This window comes from Lepeophtheirus salmonis, chromosome 2, assembly GCF_016086655.4.
Source record: "Lepeophtheirus salmonis chromosome 2, UVic_Lsal_1.4, whole genome shotgun sequence".
NCBI lineage: Eukaryota > Metazoa > Arthropoda > Copepoda > Siphonostomatoida > Caligidae > Lepeophtheirus > Lepeophtheirus salmonis.
The window spans coordinates 21,317,920-21,338,812 of record NC_052132.2 but is presented as its reverse complement, the minus strand read 5'-3'; the positions used below and the strand labels follow the sequence as shown (position 1 = coordinate 21,338,812).

Below are 20,893 nucleotides of genomic sequence, written 5' to 3'. Positions count from 1 at the left end.
TCGGAATTTTTGAAATTTCAAAAAAAAATATAATTTTTTGTGAAATGCTGAAGTTTTTTCGAATTTTTTTGCAAAAATCTGAATTGTTTTCTTTAGAAAAAACATAGGACTATTCTGCAGAAAGAAATTCATAATAGTCTATTCCACACACATACATTCAAGAGCAACTACAATTTAACTACTTATTGAAACAATTAAATGTATTGTTTAGTTATACGTTCAATTAAATATATCTGGTCATAAGCTGTTATTTTTCCCCCTCACTCCTTTTCCTCAACCATTTTTCCTGTAATAATGAACTTTTATGACTTTATATTTACTATAAGTATTGTTCAAAATGGGTTTATTTTTTAGCTCACCTGTTTTTTTTTTTTGAGTTGGCAAACTGAAGAGTGAATTTTTTCATTACTATTTAATTCATGAGGATCTACTATTTCTATTATAATTTCCAGTTATATTCCAAATCTGATTAAACATTTGTGTGTGCAGATAAAATAATCAGATTGACCTTGAGGATTTGTTGCGTAGATATAATCGTAAGTCTTTGTTGGACTCATACAAGAATCGGATTAATGATTGCCTATCCCATTGTTTATTTCCTACTACCCCTCATTATATCTGTTTTTTGCTGATCAAATGAAAGGTCATGGCAGCTAAGCTGCTCTTCTCCATAACATTCCTCTAATTGTACGGGTTACCATTTTGATTTTCGGTCATTTTTTTTAAATATGCCCAAAATTCTGATAGACGACAATCACCTGACAAAATATCTTCTTGCTTCTGATCTCCTTTAAACATGGAGATATACGGGGATTGGGTAATGTCTAATTATTTTTAGATCATGTCTTTTTCGATAATTAGACTTCATTGATTTAGTAATAATATATCTTCTATAAAATGTAATTTATTTCTATTGATTATTTGTTATGTATCTTCTTTTTCTCAATTAAGAAAGACACAACTGATTTCTCATCTCTTCGGGGATTCGTAAAACATTATCTAAAAAACATTAATATATAAATAAACACATAAAATGATCCCCTAAAATAAAGCAAAAATATATTTAAATGCAATTCAAAAATTCAAATTTGTGAAGAGCTCTAGTTGCCAATGATATTATAAAAGACTGATTTCCGTGCCTTGCATCTGTAATCATCGTTTGTAGTTTAAAAATTGACTTTGATGCGATGTTGTTCTTTATACATGTTTTGTTCAACCCATTCAACTTCTCGTCTGTAGTTGAGCTCCTACTAAAAATATTTATAAATAGTCATGAAAATCGGCTGTATTTTTTGTTCCCCCGATTTTGTCTATGTTTATCTCTTATTGTAGCTGATCTAATGAAACATAATGATAGCTAAGCTACTCTCGTTTAAAACATTCTTCAAGTTGTCAGGGTTACCATGTTGATTTTCGGTTTCTTTTTTCTAACATGCCCAAAAAACACGAAGTTTTCATCATTACTTATAAATCCCTCATTCGTCGATTTCCAGATCTGATTTAGCTTCCAGAGTCTCTAAAATAATGCAATAGCTTTTTTCTGCGTTTGTACGTGTTACATAATTATTTTCTTTCCTTCCTGGAATATAGCCTGAAGACGCTCCAAAACTACAAGTGTGCCTGCTTTTTTTTATATTTACTAGACTAATAAGAATATCACAGGTGTTATATTAGACGCTTTATGTTTGAAGCCGTCTATGAGGGGTTTTCAAGAATATATTCAAAGATCCGAATCTCTAAGTTTTAAGACAATATTTAAAACTAAATACTTTACTATATACTACAACTATTTGATTATTAAATTCCCTTTTACAGAGACCCCAGAGTCTCCTATTCTTGCTTACGTTAAATTTAAAACATTAGGGTTTATTATCATGTACCAAAAACAGCAAAAATCAAAAGGCAGCAGCCGTGCTTGCCTCCGAAATGTCCCCAAAAGTAGTTATTGCAATCACATATGAAAGAAAACAACTTTCTACTGAGTTGAGGAGGGCCTGGAGGAGGAGAACAGAATCTTGTACAATCTTGTCTCAGAGAGCCGGAAGCGTTCAAACAACAGACATTCCGTTGGGGAGAAAGCATCCCGAATTGCCCTTACCGTCGAGGTGAAGACGTCCTCCTCAGGGAATGCAACAATCTGTATGGTGTTGAACCATTGTTGGACCTCTGTCCCAGCACAGTGAGGCAGGAGAGACTTTTTACGTTCCGGGGACAATTCCCCAAACAAGGACACGTATATTTCGAATTCGTCCCACCATGACGACCATCTATGGCCTCTACGTGGACCATCCATCACAAATGGAGTCACCTCAGAGTGATCTTTCAATAAAATTGCCTACCGTAGCTGTAGTTAAAGCCTTTTAAAAAGTAGCCAGACCTCTCCATAACGGAGACGTCTATGGATATCAATATCTCAAGGTCCATCGTGTCAAGGCGAATAAAAGCGGTTAGTAATTTTTCTTTAAAAGAAAAGAAGTGAGCTTCTCCAATCATCGGATATGAATCTCCTGGATTATGTATTTGGCGGCAGGTATAGTCCCAGGTCAGCAAAATCCGACCCCCAAATCAGGGGCGTCTGCAGCATTACATATATAAATTGGTTTTTGGATTTTTTTAAAAATTCATTAAATTTTTCCACAAATCCACATCTATTCACAAAAAATAGGTTATTTGAAAAAACTTAATTAAATTTTTTGGATGAAAAGTTCTAAACTCCAGAGCTATCTACAAAAAACAATTTTTGAAAAAAATTTCAAAAATCCCCAACTGTTAACAAAAAATAAAATTTATGGAAAATATTTCAAATTGAAATTTTAAACTTTAATTTTTTTGGAAAAAAAATTCAAAATTCCCAGGTATTTATAAAAAAGCTACAATTTTAGAAAAAAATGAATAAATTAGATTTCAAATAGTAATTTTTTTGCGAAAAAATATCAAAAAATAGATTACAAGAATAGTTATTTAAAAAGATATTCCTAAATCCATAACAGTTCACAAAAAATTAAATTTTTTCCAAAAAAATATCAAATATTAAATGTTTTTATTCTGATCAATAAAAAATCTAGTAAAAAGCAAAAACGCATTAATTCAGGTATGGCTAGAGCCACTCCAGCCCATCCTTGCAGACGCCACTTCAAATTTTGTTTTTATAAAGGATTCAGTCAATGAGCAGTGGCATGGACGTCTCGACCACCTGGACAACAGACTAGAAAACGCGCGCTCTCAGGACTGGCTTAGAAGAAGTTCAAGAGTATGTGATTTTCGTAATAAAAATATATTAATACAGTTTTTCGATACATATTTAAAGAGTTTTATGAGTTAAAATCTATAAATATTTATTCATAATAGGACAATTAATAAGAATTCAAGACTAAATATATCACCAATATAATTATATTAATTATTTCAAAAATAGATGCACGCAGCAGAAAAATTAATGTCCATAACTTAAACATTATCCGATTGAAGTTCGGCAACCTTTCTAGATTTGAGCTTGTCTTCAGATAATTTCTTTCTGTCGGATGTTGTCATTGATAAGGTTGAATTTTGGTAAGAATACAAAAGCGTGCGAAGAGAAGGGAAGAAATACTTATGGCATCACTGATTAAATAAGATACATCTTCTTCTATCAAGAACGTTATCATTTCCGCCTTTATTATTCAATATTAAAATCATATTAGATGCTGATAGTCGATAGAGAACTGAATAAAATGCCTAAAATAACGTCGCCTTCTGTCTGGATTTCTGAAAATGGAAGCATAGGAATTTGGAAAATACGTATCGGACTAGCCGACGCTTCTTTTTTTAGCATCAAGGACATCTTGTGATATGCAAAAATATACCAAGCCCACGGGTTAGGCAGGTAATCTTAAATAATAATAATTTATTAACTAAAATGAACGCTTACATTAATAATGTGTTAACTTGAGGACAAGTCAAAAAATTAAAGATAAGATTTATTTATTATTACGAATTGTCAAATTTGACCTCCATTAAAAATCGATCTATTTTTTTAACGGTAATCTTGCCGTTTTTATTATACTGGGATCATATTCAATATCCGAACTTTATAAGACAAATGAATTTGTTTCTCACGAGTCAGATTTTTCGATTAAGTACTACATTAACCAAGAAGGTTTAAGACAAGAAGAATGTCAGTGGAAAGCTACCAAGAAATTAGGTATGTTACAAAAAATTTCAAATACTATTTTTTCCTTTTATCCAATAGATAATGGTAAAAAATACATTTGATACCAAAATCATGTCACTAACTTCAATAACAAGTAAGTTATGACCAATTTATAATCGAAATTTCATGTTTATATTTGCTGTTAATTTAGAAAATATATAGAAAATAAAAGTTAATACAAAATAGATGTGCAAGAAAACCAAGTTACTTTATTTTTTGTCTTTTTATTTCAAATTGGCTTATTAATATAGGAGGGAATTTCCACGACATATATAAGGATCGAGACTAATTCAAAACCGGGGTTATCAAGTTCGAGACGAAAATCATAGCCATAACTAGTGTTGTGTCGGTCCTTATTTATTCGGACAGCCAAGTCCAGTCTAAGGACCGGTCCTTAGGACTGTCTGTTATGTATTGTCTTTTATTTACTTTTAAATCATGACGTAGGGATTTGTTTTAAATAGATAGGTAGGTACCTTGTGTTTTACGAGTTTGTATATTTTAATAGTCAAATGTATGTACATCCTTTTAAATGTAATCCCTTACAGAATATATGTTTTAGTGTATGATTGTACCCCCAATCCAAAGGTGTTCTTATTGACTTTACTCCGGTCCGTTGCTTCCGTCTGTAAGTGGTGTTCATGGAACATTACAAGTGGCGACGAAGATGGTGAAAGTACTACCAAGGCTCACGCTCGCGGAGCTGAGACGCGAATGTTCCAGGTTGGAACTAGGAAGTGAGGACGAATTGAGGGGTAAAAAGAAATTGGAACTCGTGGTATTGGTGAGAGAGTACATCGAGGGTTGTGGTTGTGATCCCAAGTCCTTCGACTTCAACGATGGGGCTCAAGCTTCTGGAGATGGTGCTTCAGGCACGACAGGACAGCTTGGGGTACGGCAGCCCTCTCCATTTGTGATGGATGGTCCACGTAGAGGCCATAGATGGTCATCATGGTGGGACGAATTCGAAATATACGTGTCCTTGTTTGGGAAATTGTCCCCGGAACGTAAAAAGTCTCTCCTGCCTCACTGTGCTGGGACAGAGGTCCAACAATGGTTCAACACCATACAGATTGTTGCATTCCCTGAGGAGGACGTCTTCACCTCGACGGTAAGGGCAATTCGGGATGCTTTCTCCCCAACGGAATGTCTGTTGTTTGAACGCTTCCGGCTCTCTGAGATGAAACAGGGAGTCGGGGAGCCTGTGGATGATTACGTGACTCGGTTGCGTGGCCAGGCAAAGTTTGGTCGCTTTGCGTGTGGGAGCTGCAAAGTTTCGTTCGAAGACGAAATTATTCTCGACGTGGTAGTTAAGAACACGTCGTCCCCACGGCTCCGCCAAACTGTCTTCGAGAGAGGTAGCACGAAATTGACAGACGTGTTGTCATTAGCCAGAGCATTGGAAACCTCCATCAGCCACGCCAAAGAAATGGAATCGAGTGAAACTGTAATGGCATCCGAGTATATAGGGCCAAAAGGTCTCCGTCGCTCCAAAGGGACGTGGTCGACGCAGAAGGCTAATCCAAAGATGGACAGAGGGAACTGCAAGTTTTGTGGAAGAAGCCATGTTTTCCAGAAGACAAAATGCCCTGCGTTTGGCAAGGAGTGTTCCCGGTGTGGGAAGATGGGCCATTTTAGAGTATGCTGTCCGTCATCTGCGCTGTCTAGTTCTTCCATCTCTTTCCAGTTGAATGATGGAGTAGGGGATAGGGCCTATGCCTTCCTAAGGATAAATGGGAGAAGAGTTAAAATGTTACTCGACCTGGGATCGAACGTAAATATTTTACCAAAACATCTGGTGGATAGAGGTTTTTGGTGGGGGGAAGGTCAAGACTCTGGGCTCTATCAGGTTATTGGTTTCATTAAATGGTTCTGACCCGGTGGTTCGTAGGTTTATTGTATCTCCTATTGGGCAGCCAATCCTGGGTTTTCGTGATTGCCTAGATTTCAGGTTGGTGAGGTTGAGCAATTCCATTGAGCAATTCCATCAACGCATGTACGGCTGGCGCTTCTACGGAATCCCGTGTGGAAATTCTAAAGAAAAAGTATAATATGATATTCGACGACTCCAAAAGAAGTACAATGAAACATACACAAGCAGTGATCTACCTGCAAGATAATGCTCGTCCCCGTTACATCAGAGCACGTTCAGTGCCACTCACACGAACTGTTGAAGAAGGACATTGTCTTCTCGTGGTCTGAAAAAAGACAGGTGAGTTTTCAAAATATAAAGTCTGCTATAGCTAACTCACCTGTTCTCACTCATTATGACCCGTCTCTGCCGTTGGTGTTGTCGACGGATGCCTCCCTATTGGTCTTGGAGCCGTTCTAGCACAGTTGGAAAATGGTATGGAGCGCCCGGTGGCGTTTGCTTCAAGAAAGCTATCAAAGAGCGAAGCTAACTACTCGCAAATTGACAAAGAAGCAACAGGAATTATTTATGGGTTGAAGAAATTTGAAAGATATTTGATTGGTCGTCATTTCAAAATCAAGACGGACCACAAACCACTCCAATATATTCTCAACCCATGTAAAGACTTGCCAAGTGTCGTCTCTGCCCGTCTCGCTAGATTTTCAATGTTGTTGTCGACGTTTGATTACTCAATCGAACATGTGAGAGGCATCGACCATTCCCACGCGGATGCTTTTTCCTGCGTACCAGTCGACGATCCTCCGTGTCTGGATGATCCCACGGAATTATTACAATGTAGAGCTATCTCTAGCTCATGCTCTTCTGAATCGTCCCTTCTGTCTGCGTTACAGGAAGATCAAGAGCTTTGCAGCGCTGTGGAGGCTGCTAGAACGGGTGTATGGGACAGTACCACCCTCAGGGCCTACTCCCAAAGGAAGAATTGTTTGTCCCTCAAGAATGGCTTGTTGTTTTGGGGTATTCGCCTCATCGTTCCTCTTCCCTTGAGAAGAAAGTTTATGCAAGAGTTGCACTTGACGCATCGAGGCGTTGTTAAGATGAAATCTGTTGCTCGAAGTGTGATTTGGTGGCCCAGCTTCGATAATGATGTCGAGGATTTGGTATCGGCGTGTCGCACATGTCAGGAGAGTGCTCCAGCCCCGGCGTCACAATTCACTCCCTTTTCGCCTGCAAATGTATGGGAAAGAGTCCACGTGGATTATGGAAAGATAAAGGGCAAAGATTTTTTAATACTAATGGATGCTGGGTCCAAGTGGATAGAAGCGGCTTACATGTCGAATACGCTCAGAGGATACGCTTAGGCAACTTTTTGAGTGGTTTTCGCGTTTTGGATTCCCGAAGAAAATACATTCGGACAATGACTCACAATTCGCTAGTGATCTTTTCAAAACAAAGATGTCCGAATGGGGGGTAGCCCATTCCTTCTCTCCCCCATATCATCTGCAGTCCAATGGGCAAGCTGAAAGAGGAGTAAGAATTATTAAAAATGGAATAAAGAAGAACATAGGAGCTTCACTTGAGGAAATCTTGTTTGCCTACAGGGCAACGCCGTTAGAATGTGGGACCACGCAGGCTGAGCTGTTGGGCGCACGCCGTATTCACACGCGATTGGATGGATACCTTCCGTCTCCTCCTCATGCTTCTTCTTCTTCTCCTCCTTCATTACGAACTAAAGAATTTAAAATCAAAATGACCGTGTTGTGCCGTTGGCACGGCCTTCGCCAGCCCAAGTGGGTAGCTGGAGTGATTCAAAGGAAGATTGGGATGTGCTGTGGTTTGTTCAGACCCCTCAAGGAATTGTTAAGACACATTAATCAACTTCGTCCTCGAGTACAAGTTGAATGAGGGGTGGTGTTATGTATTGTCTTTTATTTACTTTTAAATCATGACGTAGGGATTTGTTTTAAATAGATAGGTAGGTACCTTGTGTTTTTACGAGTTTGTATATTTTAATACTCAAATGTATGTACATCCTTTTAATGTATATGTTTTAGTGTATGATTGTACCCCCAATCCAAAGGTGTTCTTATTGACTTTACTCCGATCCGTTGCTTCCGTCTGTAAGTGGTGTTCGTGGAACATTACACTGTCACACCTTAAATGTCGGTCCTTGTACTTTTTCATAAAAGTATCGTTTGTTTATTAAGCCAAGTAAGATATATTAAATATGCATTAAGATTATTGCACATATCTTACAAAAAAATATTATATTTTTCATTAAAATACTATATAATACGAACATATTATGTTGTTACTTGGTTATATAATTTATTGTTATATAAGGGAATAATTAAAAGGAGGAAAAACACCCTCATTGACGTCATAAGGGATCGATTTTACCTACTTAAAGGACCGACAAGTGGGACTTGATGGTACCGGACTGGACTCGGGCCTAAACTAGGACTGGCACAATACTACCAACAACAAGACCAGTATTTTAAATTCGGGACCAAGCTCGAGTGTAATAGATCCAATACCAAAACTTTGATGTGTCGAAACCGAGACGAGATCAAAATTATAAAAAAGCAGTCTCAAGGGCTGTCTCAAGAAAAAGACTGCTCGTTGTAAATTTTGGTGGCCTGGTATCGATGAGGATATTGTAAATTTCGTAGCTGCATGTGTCACTTATCAAACTTACGCTACATCTCCTTCGTCACAGTTTATCCCATTAGCTTCATTTAAGATATTTTTGTATATATTTTAAAATATTTAAATCCAAATTGAGCAATATAATTAGCAAAATGATGTTGATTTTATACTTCCCTAATAAATTGACTAATAGCTTTGTAAAGTATATTCTTGGATTTGTCGAGGTTAATAAACTTTGTCGAGTTTTGTTCGCTGAGAATATCATATTGTAAAGTTGACTAAAATGTAAGGTAGTTTAATATAATAAATTTGAAGCCCTTTTAAGACCACCCCTATTAACTATATATAAAACAATATATTGGGTTGAGATTCTTCCATAATATAATTAGAACTAGAAAATAAATATATGTATTTGGAGCAATTGGATAAGTGCCTACAAATTAAATGATGTTTTCACATTTGTGCTGATTATTTGATTTTCATTAAATATTCTTAAGTTTCTAATATAAATTCATTTCTTTATTTGTTAAAAATATTTACATTATAACATAATGTATGTAATAAAAATAAAAATAAATGTTCATAAATGACCCTTCAATGCTACGATATAACGATAGATACGATATTATAAAAAATCTATAGAATAACATGAGGAAGAGGGATTTAAAATCTCCCAAGGTTGTTTCATCCCTTCAAATTCATGTTCTGTGAGGACGTCCAATTTTGAATTAGTTAAAGCTAGACTTTAGAATATTATAATGCCTCTTCAGATACAATTTTAGAAGTTTGTACTTTTTTGGTTCCTCAACTCAATGACGTTGAGGAACCAAATTTTTGCCGATTACGTAGAGGAGGATTTGTGAAATCTTACCAAAAATGCTTGAACATTGGTAATCTTGATCACATACAGTATCAACTATTGCCAAGGCCTTAGTAAGCGCCACTCTATAGAGTGCCGCTCCTAGCGTCACTCAAAATTCTTGAGCGGGAGCGCGCTCATTGTTTTAAATGACGAGCGGGAGAGTGCTCATTGTTTTGAATGACGAGCGGGAGCGCGCTCGCCATTTTAGAAGAGCGAAACAATCGCTCAAATTTTCGCTCACTTATATAAATTTGTATTACTTTTTCAGTTTTCTGCATCTTATGAGATAACATCGAAAAATTTGAGAGTTAAAGAATAATTTTAAAGATTACAAGAAAAGACGGTTAATGTTATAATTTAACCGTCAAATATTAAATAATAACCGTCAAATAATGAGCGAGCACTCATCCCTTCCTTTTAGAAATTCCGGTAGATCGTAGATAAGCTATATAAACATAAGAATAAAAAAATATCATTTTAAAAACCACCAATTAGTATATAGTAGAAAAACTTATTTATATACAAAACACTTTTATAATATATATTTTTTCCCACCATCCCTCCTTTCCTATACACATTCGTCCGTTCGTTATCTCGATCCAAGCCGGGATCCCCTATCTGTGAAGTATCCAAGAATAAGATAATGCTCCATATATTTCTCGAAACCGCCTGGGATCCCCTTCTTTCTGCACCGGTTCGCGTAGAGTATTGAGAGGACACTTATAACCAAACTCTCAATTTTTCTGCAGTTCGCATGCCGGCTCGACGTCGTTAATGTACCCCAAGTACTTCATTGTGGATCCAATGCAAGGAAAGAAGAACAAAATACAAAAAAAAAAAGTAAAAAGATCAGTAATTTTTGTTATTTTTCTTCGAAATATTGTATGAGATTTGATTTTGAGGGGTAAATATCAATTTTGAAAGGGTTTTTGTTATAATACAGTAGTTTTTCATCGTTTTTGTCGTAACTTATATCTTTTGAATTATGGATTTTTTTTTACTTCAGTTGATATGATTTACTGAAATTGAAAACTAATTAATTTGGGATCAATTTGAGATATTATAACGTTCTTTACAAACTACAAAGAGATATGCAATTATAAAGTATTGCATATGAAGGGGATTGAAAAACAAATTCAAGGAGAGGAGTAGCTTATTACTTGTTTGTTTATTACAAGTTTTGATCTCAAGTCTATCAATATGAAACTCATCTTTTATTAAATGGTCATTTTAGGACTCTTTACACCTATTCTTCTTTTACGGAAGTAAGGGATGTCTCTGGAAGCAAGGCTGTGCATTTGCTCCTATTCAAATCAGTTCAAAACAAGTATCTTGCGGTAGAAATAGACATCATGGTGAAATATGGCATCTACGATATTGGGGAACAGCCTGCAGTGGACGCCCAGGTGAAGGAAATTTGCTCACCTGAGGACTCATATGATGCTGCGAGTGGAAACACGTCCTTCAATTTGTATCACATTCCTCCACACTCTTATAATACACACACTCTTGTTGTGAAACTCAAGAAGTTCGGATTCTTTAGCTTCACTTCCGTGAAGATAAATATCGAGTTTCTGACGAGGCTGATGATATTATTCAAATTGACGCTTCTTCTGATCTACATCAGGGAGTTATTATTTCCCTAAAGAACTAAGACAAACAATTCTCCGCTCACATTTTGGACTGGATTGCATTTGCTTCCCCCTCCCCTTTAGCGTTCCTTTCATGCTCTGGTACTGTAGCAAGTCAAAATATGACAGCATTATTCCAGGATCCAATAGGGATTAAGTCAGCAAAATATTATTTTATCCTTTTTTTCCTTCTTCTAAAAATACACTCACGCCCATTGTTAAGTACACGAACATATTAAGCTCAACTAATAAGTACTTATGATAAACTTTGATGAAATTTGTCTGCTTTATTTACTCACAACATACAATAAGTAACTTTTTCATTACATTAATAAAATATGATTAACAATCAAAGCTTATATAGAAACATGATTCAAAAATAAATTTCACCTAAATAGAAGGAAAATAACTCAATAAAGAATAATATAAGTCACAATGAAAAATTGCTTTGGTAAAATACATTTGTATTCATACTCTTCTTTTTTATTATTTTTGTACGAATATGTTGTAGTTTGAGGTATATAGACTGGTATATTCTAAGCATTTACACACTTTTTTTTTTATTGTAGTAGGTATTCTATACAGTCTTTTAATTTTTCAAAATTGTTGTCTTTATTCTTTAATGATTTGTAAAGAGTATTTAAGTATTAATGTTTACAAGAATGGATATGCTCATAAGAAAATGAATATTTTACACTTGTAAAAATGATTTTTAGAAGGCTTACGTGATTTTTTTGCATGAAGCATTCAAAATAGTAATTGAAGATGTGAGATATAACCAGATTCTTTGACTTATATATATATATATATATTTTTTTTCAGATCAAAGATTTCCGAAAAATTCAACGAAAGAATCTGTATTGAAACATTTTTCCGTGCGATAACTACTCCTTGGGAGATCGCAAAGCAGCTAGGAAAAATAGGGCGACCGTTCACAATGTCAAAAGAAGAATGTAAGCTAAATAAGACCTAATAAACATCTTACTTTTGGAAAAAAACCTAGATTAAACCCTAACACTGTAAAGGAGGATGTCAATGCCTCCTCACTGAAAAGTATACGAGCCCATGCATGACTTTCAAAATATAGAAAAAGTGTCCTCGGGATGTTTCGCCCAATAAATCCAGGCAAAATAGTTGTCATTGGAGTAAAAGTGTCTGATAGAAAAGTTATGTCCAATAATAAATTAAGACAGGAGGAAAAGTGGTTACTGATTACATATGAGTCCTTTTCCATATTTGTTTACTCTGTACTTGTGACAATTACTCCAATAAGAACTATATATAACAGTAAGGCGGTGCTCCTTGTCACACCGCTATTAAAATACAGGAATGCTACTGCCGCCAATTCAAAATTTATTGGACAAGTCAAAGTTAGTATCTCTTAAGCCCAAGAATTAAAGTTTTTGGCCTCGTATCAAGGCTGTTCTAAAGGTCAATAAAATTAATGGATAAACGAATGTATACTCCTTATAATTTTTGTTAAAAAAAAGCGATTGGGTTATTTTTTATGCTAAATATGTTCCAAACTTTAACAAAAGTTAAATTTTGCATTTCTCCCTCCCCACTCTGGATTTTTAATTAAACCTAATTGTAATTATAAAGAACATTACAAAATACAATATTACACAATATGTATCCAAGCTCATTTTTGCAAATGAGTAAGAGCAAATCAATTTTCTATCAAAGTGTCATGGTATCAAAAATAGTTATGAAAATCTACTCAGCACTTTTTTCAATCAAATTAAATCAAAATACTTGAAATCTATCAAAAAAAAAACACAACTATTTATGAAGCGAGGAGCCCTTTCCATGTAAATAAAAAAGGAAAATTGATTCACAAAGTTTTTCAATTTCTAATATTTTGTACTAAATTTTGATTATTTTTGGCAACTTCATTTCTTCAAACATTGCAAAAATCGAGGCGCTTCGATGACCTAACGAGAAAAATAATTAAAAATAGAAGAAAATAATGGATTTCAATAACAATGGTGGTCTGATAAGAGCAAAAGGTGAGCTGGTCAAAAACAACAACTTAGGTAAAATGCAACTTTAAAGGGATGAAAAAATACTCTTAAAGTAGAACATTCAAAGATTAAGATTACCCAAAGGCTCAGTATCCAACGATCCCAAGATCGTCTTAAAAACTGTAGACCCAGTTTTTTTTTAATTATATAAATGCAAAGACTGCAATCGATAGTTGAAGAAACAGTAACTCCACCTATGGTGGCAAATTCTATTAAATAATAGATACTCTACTTCGGGGATCAGACTAAGATCAATTTTGAAGGGAATATATGAGCAGTGACACTTTAGAATACTTATCTACTTTAAAAAAAATCATAAGTCAGTTGGTTTATCAGGACTCCCTAACAAATTGTATAAGAATTTTGCTTCTGACTTAGATCCGGTCCTTCAGGGTTTTGCTATATCTTTTACAGGTTTTGGGAAAGCATTTGACTGGTATCTTATAGTTATATGCTTAGCAACAAATCAGAGATGAATTTCTTCTCTGGTTTGTGATTATGATTGTCTTCTCTTTCGTCGAGCTCCCTGCAAAATAGAGATAGGAAGGTACTTCTCCTAGTTACATAATACAAGAGGCTGTAGACAAGGAGATTGCTTGTCCCCATTTCTTATTCTTAATGGTAGTCAATAGTCTACAAAAAGGAATTAATGAGAAATTACCAGATAATAGATCTCAGATAATTAAACAAAACTTACAAATAATTTTGGTACGCCAACGACTTCACACTGATCTTTGAGAGAGCTTAGCCTAGTCTTTAATTAAAGCTTTCATAACACTGGATAAGTTAAAAGATGAATTAGGTCTAAGAGTGAATCTCAAAAAACGGAAGCTCTTATGTCTAATGAACAACTATTTTGGGGTTAAGGATTGACGTTTAAGGGGAGGGGAGGGCCTGTTATAGAAAGAAATGAGACTAAAGTCATATCAAAATTAGAAAATCTGAAGATTTTTTACTCATCCCTCCACCTAATTCTCTTAGACTAGGTAAAGGTTTGGAATTCTTTATTCTAGAGGTTATAAATCTGCTGATATTAATTCCGTATAAAGAAGACACGTGTCAAAAAATAAATCCTGTTCATATTCTTCAGGAGTAAAATAAGACCATTCATATCAAAATGCCATTCACGATTGGGGTTAGGATGTTTTCACTCTGAATTTCTATGGAAATCCTTCAACTACTCGTGTTTTTCAAGGCTCTTGAAAAGCGAGGACCTTTGGGCCCTAAAGATAAAAAATAACTGCTGTTTCTGGTGACAGGATATCAGTGGAACGAAATATTTCAAATGGGCCCTGTAGAATTAACAAAAACAATAAGAACATTAAAAAAATTCTGGGCCACAATTTCTCCCTTATAAAAAGTCAAGATAGAAATTATATTGAGGAATTATTAAATTCTAGCTACCAAATAAAGCCAACGTATAAAGAGGATATCTAGCAAGACATTCTCTTCGTAAAATTTATAGAAATATATCGGAGCCCTCAGATCTCTATATCAATGGAAGGAAATATCAATGTTCTAATAATTGTTGTATTTTTTTCAGGCATTTGTGAATTAAATATTCTTGACTCATACTTCTTATCAATCTGATTATTATTTTTTCTTCATAGCATGTAAATATTGAATACAAATTACGGTGTTACATCACTAACATAAAATTATATAATGCATTTTATTGTCAGCTGTGAGGTTTCTGCTTCTTTCCCCTAATCAGTGTTCTAAATGTAGATTAGTTGAATTAGAATGAACTTTGTTTAAGCTGTGAACACATTTCAGCAATAATTGAAGAATAATTCTATACTTCGGAAAAGTTGGTCTATAATTAGCTAACTACCAACTTATTTTGGGCCTTTTTTGTCTTTTATTTTGCTATGAAACGTTGCATTTTTTTTTCCATTAAGTTTGTATAGTAATTATTTATTTTAGAATTCATGGATTGTGATTAATTTCAAATTAGTTGATATAAGTTTATTCGATCACTTGATTTAATATTATAATGTTTTCAAAGATTAGGTAGAATGATCTTGTCGGTATTTTATACATTTTATAATAGGTATGTAAACATACCTTGTAATTGAGAAATTTATAGTGCATTAAGGAAAGAGAAGGTGATGTAAAACAGTACACCATTAAATTAAACAATTATTATAATTATTTTTCCATCTCAAAATACAACTTAATGTATGCGCAACAGTCATAATTTCTGGAACAATCAAAAAGAAAAACTCACTAAGAATAATTTTGAAAATGTTGACTGCATAATTGTAAGTAGATATTTTAATGTGATGAATGAAATAATAATTCATTCAAAGTAATGAATATTTATTGAGCTTTTTATAAGAGTATGTGTGTTCAAATAATGAAAAAATTTCCATTATTTAAGTACGTTTTAGAATTCGGAATTATTCATGTATTTCAAATGGAATGTTATAAAAAGGGGAAAAAATATATAATTAAAAAACTTATTGAAATTAAACAATCTCAAATGCCAATCAAAATATTAACAAACTTCCTACCAAAGTCGAATGAAAAAAATCAAAAATATATCCCATTCTAGTCAAAAAAATTATTTCATAGAACTCTTTGAAATATAAATAAGAAAATTATCCACAGATCGATTTCTGGTGGAGCAAGGGGCACTTTGCCTCTTTAACCAATATTCCACCAAAAATTGACCTAAAAGATTCAACGACAAACGATAACAACAATTGAAGAATGTCCATAGAGCAATGAGTAATAGTTCTACTTTTCCATTGCTCCATTAAAAATCGAGCTCTTATTTATAAAATTTATAATGGACTATAATATTTGTACACAATGTAAATATATATATAAATGGTTTTTTCATTGGGGACGTTTCAATTTTTTTTCCGTTCGGGAAAAAACGACGCCCTATTTCTTTTCTTCCTTTGAAATTTAAAAATTTCATTATTATAGATTTAATCAGCGATTGCTAATCATCCAAAATTATTATCAAAATAAACTGTCATTTTCATTGCAAAATTATTTTCAGTGATGACGCTTGTTTTAGGCTCAATGGCTTTGTTAATAGGCAAAGTAAGGATTATTAATCAGGTAGCAATCACCAAGTGCTTCATGAGATATCATTGTATCGCGAAAAAATTACTGTTTGGTTTTGACTTCAAGCTGGGGCATCATTGGCGATATTTTTTCGTTGATGATGATAATTGTCACGTTACTCTAAATGGAAATGGCTATTGCACCATGATTACTGTTATTTTTGCCCCCCCCCCAATTGCAAAGGAATAGACTTGACAAAAATGTGGTATCAACAAGACGGTGTCACTTGTCACACAGCACACGTTATAATCGATTTGTTGCAAAGCAAATTTCGTGAGCGCATTATTTTGAGAAATGGACCAGTTTATTGGTGCCTTTGGATTATTTTCTATGGAGTCAATTGAAGTATTTGGTCTACACCAATAATCCAGTGATGTTAAAATAGCTTTAAGAAAAATATCGAAAGCAAAATTGCTACAAATGGGTCAATTTATTGGGAAAAGTCTAGGAAAATTGGGTTCACCAATTTAACTTCTGTTAACGTGCTGGTGGTGGTCACGCTAGACAAATCGTTTTTCATACATAAATGTATATGTTTATTATTTCTACTGAAATAATAAATTTGGTGAAATCTTTAACCGTTCGTGTATTATTTAAAAAGTTGAAGCACCCTTAATAAAAAATCCTATAAAATAAAAGTATAAGTATTGACATTTTATTATCTCGGATTTTTGTGAAAGAACCTAGTTTAATTATAAAGAATAAATGATGTTTAAGGGGGATGGGACTTTAGATGAAGAAGTTGTCGAGGCTAGTTCGGATTCATTGACAGACCGACCCATTTCAAATGTTATATATTAACTAACAGATAGCTCTAAATACTTCTAAAGTTATTTATAGAGGATATCGTTGAAATGATTTACAAACTTTTGATTATTGGTATTATTTGAAGGATATTCAAAGTTGAGCGTGTTTTATAGTCCCTTAAATCTAATGAGGCATTCCTTTCTTATTTAAGGTAGGTATACATTTTCTTATCACTGAAGTGAAATATCTAAATGAGTAGTTATTGTAAGCTAAGAACAATGAAGGTCATTTGCAAAGAAGTTCATATAATATATGTGCATAAAAGTGGGAACTGCTTTTGTAGTTGGTAATCTTACCTGTAATAAAAGTTGTCATCATTAATTTTTCATTCTCGAAGAAGAAAATATCAAAATCATTTATCAAATATGAATAAGTAACTTTTAACCACTAACTATATATTTATTATACAACTAATAAACACAGCTATTTATAAAATAAAGACCTAAAAAATTGAATTAAATCCCTGGATTGCTACTAAAGGAGGTAAAAATGTATGAAGTTAATGACAAAGATTATAAGTAGGTATTTGGCATATTATACTTTTTTGTGTCACCCTGATGTAGTTGATTTAGAAGGTATACAAAGATAACAATTGCTGCTGTAATAGTTATAATCAAACTAATTATGTGATTTTTTTTTACGGCTTACCTTTTCTCTAAGTATCTTAATAAACAGAAGCAACTTGTGTCATTTATTTTGTTTTAATCTCTTAAAATAAGTTAGTTTGCTAATACTTTTATATTTTCAAAACAGAGGAGAATAGTTAATATCTTGCGGATTATCAATATATGTATATTGTATACGTACTTTCTTTCAAAATTATTATTGCGTGAATAAAGACACTTTTCACATCTCTAAGAATGTACCTATATAATTTTGAAAAAAGACAATAATACTAATCGTTTTTCAATGAAAAAAAACTGTACTTTTCTCAAAAAAAAGTAAACATCATGGTCAAAATTTCCAAGCTACGTATAGAAATTGCATGTAGAATACTAATCATACTCATATGATTATTAAATCTACATATATAACATACATAAAGACATACAAAAATACTTTGCATATGTATGTAAGCTATTATATCAACTGTTAAACATATAAACGATTGCTTTTATTCCTTTTGTTATCATAAAGAAGCACCTCTTATATAATATAAATAAACAATTTAGATTAAAAGCTTACACATGACACTTTTATCTTGGATAAACGACAAAAAACGAAAAGACAACATATTTTGCTCGGTTGCAGCAACTCGCCTTAAGTTAAACTTTGTACTTATGACTCCAATACATTTAATTTGGAAATGTTCGTCATTGTGGGTAGAGTAAAGAACAAGTCACAGTCGGATGAAAACCCGTCTCATGCAAAGCACAATGTGTAGTGATTAAAATCAGGTGTATTTTTTAGCTCGCCCAGTTTTCCAGAATTGGTTATCTGAATAGTGAATTTTATTTTCCTAAACTGTTTTCATTATTATTTAACTCCTGAGTAGTATCCTTTTCGAATACATTCAATTATATTTAAAACTTGATTGAATATTCGTGTGTGGTCATAAAAAACGAAGAGTAATCTTGAAGATTTGTTGGAGAGTTATAACCCTTAGTTAGTCCTTGTTGGACTTAGAGTGGCTTTGAATATTAATATTACAGTCAGTCTTGCCAATGTCCTAGACTAATTCCTTCTTCCTCTCCTCCCTTGTCACAGTTTCTTTAAATTTTCTTGGTTACTATGTTGATTTTCGGTTTCTTTTTTTAACATACCCAAAATACACACGATCTTCATCATTAACTATTAACAATGATGCATAAAAAATGTCATGTAAAAATACAAGAAAACAATCCTAAATTTCTTCACCCTTACAATTAGATTAATGTTTGGGAGAATAGTAACTAGGCAGTCATTACGTTTTCAGCTGCAAACAGCCCCGAAAGGAACAAAAATAAACCCAAATACCATTTCATATATAGGTAGTTGTACATATAGGCTGGAATTAATCCGATATCGATCTTCATTACAATTCAGACTCCATCAAGGACTTTCACTTATAACTCCCATACAAACACTCATTGTTACACTTTACATATTATACTTAGATGTTATGTCCTCAAGGATTAAATGATAACGATAGCAGCTTTAGAAAATAAAAAATACAAGTGAATGCAAACTCCCAAATAGAAAAAGCTTTTTAGGACATATTTTATACACCTCTGACTATAGGGAAATAATACAATTTATAACTATCATAAGAGATTTTATCCTCTCTATTTCTTCTCTAATTAGTTTAATATTGTCAGCTGTCAATTTCCCCCAATTTTATATATATGTATAATGTAACAAATTCAATTTATTTAGTAAATTTATATAATTATTCAAATATACAAAAATATGTAAATCCTTTTTGGTTGTGATTTAATGCATCCACATAATTTATTCCATATACTTTTAATCACAACTAAAATTCAATAAAACAAAATACATTTAACACTAAATTTAGACATTTAAATGTTTTTTCTTTATTTTTTCATGTAGGGGGAAAGTGAAGGGAAGCTAGTTGACATACTTAAGTTCCTACAATTGAGTTTCAGCACTTTCTTAAAATAACCACCTTTGAGTGTCGTTCAGGGTGATGCATATTCTGATGTCTGACACATAAATTATAAAAAATATTAGCTTACTTTCTTATACCCTCTTATACATAAAAAAAATTGGAAAATATTTTATTTTTTTAATCTATTATGAGAGAGAACAGTAGCACTTGGGCCTTAAATGTTGAAATGGTTGAAAATTATAAAAGATCATGAATCAAATTCTCTATATTTTTCGTAAATTGAATTTTGTTTCCATTATACAGATAAAACTACACGAAGTACCATTAACAGAGGAAACATCAGGAAATTAGCACTTAAATATTTTAAGGTTACAAATCAAAGAGATTTACAAGTTCTGGAGTGTTGTAACTGAAATAGTTGTAGAGGCACTTCTCGAAATTGAGATCCAATCCAGGAACGTCCACAGGGTGTGGGCTGGAGGGCTTAAGCCTCCCTCCAATTAAGGAATTTTTGTCGTTATCACTTTAAAAATATATATTAAAAGTTGCTTGTCTAAAAATAAGTCATTTAGTCAAATACAGGGACGGCCTCAAAATTTTATATAAATTTTTGCAAAAAAAAAAAAAAAATACGCCCTCCTCAATAAAATTCTGCGATCACCCCTTCAATCTTTATGGCCGAATACGTTAAATCAACCCAAGTAACCACGACCTCAATAAAATCCTGCAGACGGCCCTTCAATCTTTCTAACAATTTTTTTTTTTTGAGTAGTCCATATTATCTGAAGTCCGTATTCCAATTAATCACATAATTTATATCAATTTTTAATTTTTTAGAAAGTTTATTTTAACTTCTATAAAAAACACTGATATCCTACTTTTTAACTTGCCCTTCTAAAATTTAAGATATGATAATCAGTATCAATGCCGAAATCTTTGATATTTTAACAATCTTACTTACGATTCAATGTTTACTATGACCTCACACTTTTATAAAATAAAAACAGGAACATTTTTATATATATATAAAAGCTACTATACCTTCACGCTTTTATTTTTTAATCTGATTTCAATAAGAAGTAAATGTTTCACGAAACAAACTCAAGTACTGTGTATCTGGCAAATAGTGTGTCGTGGTTTTGGTAACGCCTGACTTGGGTAAATTGTATTGATTCACAAGCCAAATCTTTGAGATTACGTAGTTAGTTATAGAATAAATCATTTCACCC

At 33.3% G+C, this 20,893-nt stretch overlaps 1 protein-coding gene, 1 long non-coding RNA gene and 1 pseudogene across 2 annotated transcripts; 2 read left to right on the top strand and 1 right to left on the bottom strand.

Moving 5' to 3' along the window:
* Positions 1-4,856: 4,856 nt before the first annotated feature.
* LOC139907684 (uncharacterized) lies at positions 4,857-6,065 on the top strand. The gene has a single exon (XM_071894149.1). The coding sequence runs from the start codon at positions 4,857-4,859 to the stop codon at positions 6,063-6,065; it is 1,209 nt and encodes a 402-aa protein (XP_071750250.1).
* Positions 6,066-6,350: 285 nt separating this feature from the next.
* On the bottom strand, positions 6,351-7,401 carry LOC139904777 (uncharacterized). Its single transcript, XR_011778969.1, has 3 exons — positions 7,353-7,401; positions 6,442-7,286; positions 6,351-6,387 (listed from the first exon to the last, which is right to left on the bottom strand). It is a non-coding gene; the product is annotated as an uncharacterized lncRNA (long non-coding RNA).
* A 3,166-nt stretch (positions 7,402-10,567) lies between these two features.
* Positions 10,568-12,004, top strand: LOC121132167 (translocon-associated protein subunit beta-like; annotated as a pseudogene).
* The last annotated feature ends 8,889 nt before the right edge of the window (positions 12,005-20,893 follow it).

Bases quoted from the DNA above. Each gene is read 5' to 3' on its own strand.
- LOC139907684 (XM_071894149.1), top strand. From the start codon at position 4,857: ATGGTGAAAGTACTACCAAGGCTCACGCTCGCGGAGCTGAGACGCGAA.